The 4,009-nt window shown below is 40.2% G+C and overlaps 1 protein-coding gene across 1 annotated transcript in view; it reads right to left on the bottom strand.

The window, feature by feature from the left end:
- Nucleotides 1-204: 204 nt before the first annotated feature.
- Nucleotides 205-4,009, bottom strand: part of SPTBN5 (spectrin, beta, non-erythrocytic 5) — a gene marked incomplete at its 5' end in the record, with an annotated part of 90,096 nt that continues 86,291 nt past the window's right edge. The window contains 5 exons of the mRNA XM_009895729.1: nucleotides 205-379; nucleotides 1,142-1,277; nucleotides 1,747-1,832; nucleotides 2,008-2,099; nucleotides 2,514-2,600. Of these exons, the coding sequence (XP_009894031.1) occupies nucleotides 205-379; nucleotides 1,142-1,277; nucleotides 1,747-1,832; nucleotides 2,008-2,099; nucleotides 2,514-2,600 (576 nt within the window). The remainder of the gene's footprint in view (nucleotides 380-1,141; nucleotides 1,278-1,746; nucleotides 1,833-2,007; nucleotides 2,100-2,513; nucleotides 2,601-4,009) is intronic.

Raw genomic sequence — 4,009 nt, forward strand, 5'->3', positions numbered from 1 at the left:
GGTGATATGATGAATAACAGAATCATACACACAAAAGTATACCAGATGCAGTCCTGTTTAATTACATTTAATGGTTTTACTAGATTTAATACATAATTAAAATAAGTTCCAAGGGTAGTGATTAACTTAAAACACATCAATACATTTCCAGAGGGCTGGATTAAGATATAATGGTGAAGGGTCTGGTATTCATTGAGGCAAATGTCATTTTTCTCTTCCTGCTTCTAGTAGAGATGGAAGCGGTTTTGTTTTAGTACCAGTTTGTTCTAGGCTCAGGGTGGTGATGGAGGCTCGTCTCACTGCAGTCCCATCTTCCTTAAAATCTCTGGAAAATTCTGCGGACTCTCTCTCTGGTTTGATTTTGAAGGAAGGTGTTCTCCTGTCAACAACATGCATCATCAGAAAATCAGGTACAATCTAGAGGAGTTTAAGCCACTGTGTATATGTGAGAACTTGTTAGGCCAGCAGCAAAAATCCACCAGGCAGAGGGACTGGGATTTCATAGACTGTAAGATTTTTCAGACTCCAAACGCAACACAAATTGATTTACAGTACAGGACAAATTTCCTAATTTGGCTGTGGCTGTGTTTTACATGGCTGCCTTTGGATTATCAAAACAGCCTTTGAGGAAAGTATTTGAACAGTGCAGCTTTACACAACTGGTTTGGCTCCTTCAATTAGGAGGCCGGGTTCCTCTCAGGTCCTGCTGGAGAGAATATTCAGAGGAAAATCCAAGGCATCTATTGTAGACTCCTGCTCAGATTCCCTCATCTGTTGGAACAAGTCTCTCTCCGTTGAGCATACAGCTAATGCGGTCTTCAGATCAGATACATTATTTCAGTGACTTTGGTGCCTACAATAAGTGATATATGAATTCCTCTGCGTGTCCCAATTTTGTCATCAACCACTGACAAGATATGGCTGACTACAGTGAGGCCCATTTTTAAAAACTGGCTGTAGCACATTATAAGTGACACAAATTAATTGAGGCAGTGTCTTACTCAAGAATAATGTATTTTACTGGATTAGTGACAGAGGAGTGGGACTTTTTGACGTCAGGGCAATCTCCCTTTTTAGGTGACTGCTACCTAAGCACAAACAGCAGTGACATCAGTTCAGCCTTGCAGCACAGAGCCCCTACCTCAAGAGTGAGCTTTTGCTGGTGAGTTTTTCAGCAGAGTCTCTGTCTGGCAAGTCCCACAGTCTTATCTGGGGGGTCTCTGCATTTGGAGCGAAAGGCTGCAGCATTGTTGTGGAATGTGATCTGTTACTCTGTCCTGCGGAGTGAAAGAACACAAATAAAAACCTTCTGAAGTAGTGTTAGAGGCAGAGTTTGCCACTTCTGGGTCCATAACTTTCTCTGATCATCATTGATATAATTGCCCTTTGGCTTTCTTTCCAGGAAGCCTAGTGAGGTGTCCTGAAAGACATCTGGATTCAGAAGAAAAGCTGTTGATCAAGATCCAAAGCAACTCCTTAATAAAAGGATGAATACAGCCCTCGGGCAAGGCCCCTCCTCCCCGGGAATAACCTGATGCCAGCTGCAGCACAACTGAAAGGCTGCTTTGCAAGTCACCCTGGGTCATTTCATGGCAAGGTGGCAGATGACTTGTGTACTGCTGTTTACCAGAGACAGAAAGACGGCTCAAAATGCCCCAGACTAAGGACACTTTCTCATTCTCTTCTCTTTCTCTCACCGTCACTTGCTAAAAACACAGTTCATTTGTGAAGGAAGTGAGAATGTACCTATATTATTCTGTAGTGCTTTCAGCCAGTCCTCCATCAGTGTCTGAGAAGGTGCTGCAAAGAAATACTCGGCCCCATCTCTCAGCCTGTAAATGAAGATAGGAGGAGGTGAAATCTAGTTAGCCGTGCCTTATACCTGCTGTCCTTAAGACATTTCAGTTATTTTTCCTAACAACATACAGTCTGAGGTGACTGTAGGCAAATACAACCATGCAGGTACCTGTGTAGGTTTTTATTGGTGCACTTCTCTATAGGACTTACCGCAACATGAAGGCGTTCTCTTTCCTGATGTAATTTACCAGCCTCTCACATTTGGCACTAGAAATGCTGAGGGACAGGACTGCGGATGCGTTCTGAAGGAAGATGAAATTATAACAAAATGTCTTCTGCATTTTTTCTGCTAGGATTCAATTCCATACCAACCTGCAGGCTGACTACACACCCATACTATCTTTTTCTGCTTTATAACTAGGATCACTGAATAGGAAGAACCACAGAGGAAAAATGGACTATGATATTATATCTTGAAGGCAATCTTTGAATAAGATACCTCTTTTAAGGAATATGTTTGAAAATTTCTGAAAGCTTATTATTCTGTCTTGTAGTTGGTATCAGTTGAATAACTGTTGAATTTTCAATCAGCTGATGTTTGAAAGAGAACTGATTACCCCAGTGCCAAAGCAACGCAAATGTAACTCTTTTCTTTTAAATGCATTTTTAGATAGGTAAACACAGAAATTACTAGAAACATTCAAAAACCAAATTACCTTCGATGCTTCTTTTTCATCATTATAGAAATCAAGCTTTAATCCATCAAGTTTTACGTAGAAGGATTTCCAAGACCTTGAGCCTGGCTACATGAACAGAAATGGTAATAAAATCCAATTATTAGCTATATATTTTATTGGAGTAGTGAAGTCTTTCATGTGCAACTTCCACAGGAAGCCAGTGGCTCCCCAGACTATGATCACAGAAGCTCTCTTAGTCATGATCATCTCCTAGAAAAACAGAACTTGCTGCAGTTCCTGGTGCGGGTGATTCAGGAAGGGTCTCTCTGTGAGTCATGACTGAACAAACGATATAACATGGTGCAAGCAAGCTCTACAGCATGTTGTAGTCAGCATCACTGAGAGAAGGTGGGTAATCAAAGTTATGTCTATTTTTGGCCACTAAAAACTCCACTTTTTTCCCAGCTGAAATGCTGGCCCTTGCATGCTGGTCACAGTCTAGTTTTTTTTAAGTGTCTTGTTTCAAACTAATGTGGCTGTTGAATTATTCTTCATTTCCTAAACTAACCCCAGTAGAATGGTACGGAACACTGTGCAAAAGCAGCTGCTGTTTCCTACCGCAACTATGAACCAGTGAAAGTTTCGTGTAGTGCCATGAGACCCTTCTGGATGAAGGATCCTATTACTTGTGTGAATTCTTATTTTGTTATGCCAGCAAATCAAGTTGACAATTTGGTCATTCAGAGAAAAGGAAGGAAAAAGTCCTGAGGAAGATATGTGATATTTTTTCTCCTTTGATAAGATGGAAGTTCAGTATTCAGACTAAATTCCGTGTATCTAGAAGAGAGGAAAAACTAAATTCCTCTTCCAGAAGATGGAGTCCATACCAGATTCAATTTTTTAGAGGTCTTTCAAGTTAAAAGTTTCAGAGGAAACACTCTATGGGACAAACAATCCGAGACAACTTGTTTACATGCAATACCTCAGCAAACACTCAGACATCTACAGATTGGTGGTGAATATTAGAAAATTTCCTGTTCTGTTATGATCATTAGCCTACAGACCTGAAGTGATATTCCTTCCCAGGATGAGAATTTAGATTTCAGTTTCATTCAGCCCTGGATTAAACAAACCACTTCTTGAAAGATAAACAGAAACTTTAATTCTCTTCTAGCACAGTTAGAAATTATAAGCATTGGGAGCATGGGAGTGAGGACTTCCTCTGCCAAAACCCCATCATATGCTGATATGAGCTTGTATTTTTTTTATATTGATTTTTTTTTTTTCCAATTCAGTTGATATATTGAAACCAGTATTTATAATTAGGGGAACATAGTTAGCATGTTCACATGGCCTAGGGTCTGGTTCATAAATCCATTACATGTACACAGACCCTGTTCTGCGTAATTCCCATGACAGGTAAAAATTCTATTGTTTCTTTCTTTCAAGGACTTGATCAGGTACTGCTGACAGTGTACAGTCAGTGGAGACTTCTTCATGCATTTTAGTGGTAACTGAATTAAACCCACAGTCCT

The sequence above is a fragment of the Charadrius vociferus genome, unplaced genomic scaffold (genome assembly GCF_000708025.1).
Source record: "Charadrius vociferus isolate BGI_N301 unplaced genomic scaffold, ASM70802v2 scaffold111, whole genome shotgun sequence".
In the NCBI taxonomy this organism is placed as follows: domain Eukaryota; kingdom Metazoa; phylum Chordata; class Aves; order Charadriiformes; family Charadriidae; genus Charadrius; species Charadrius vociferus.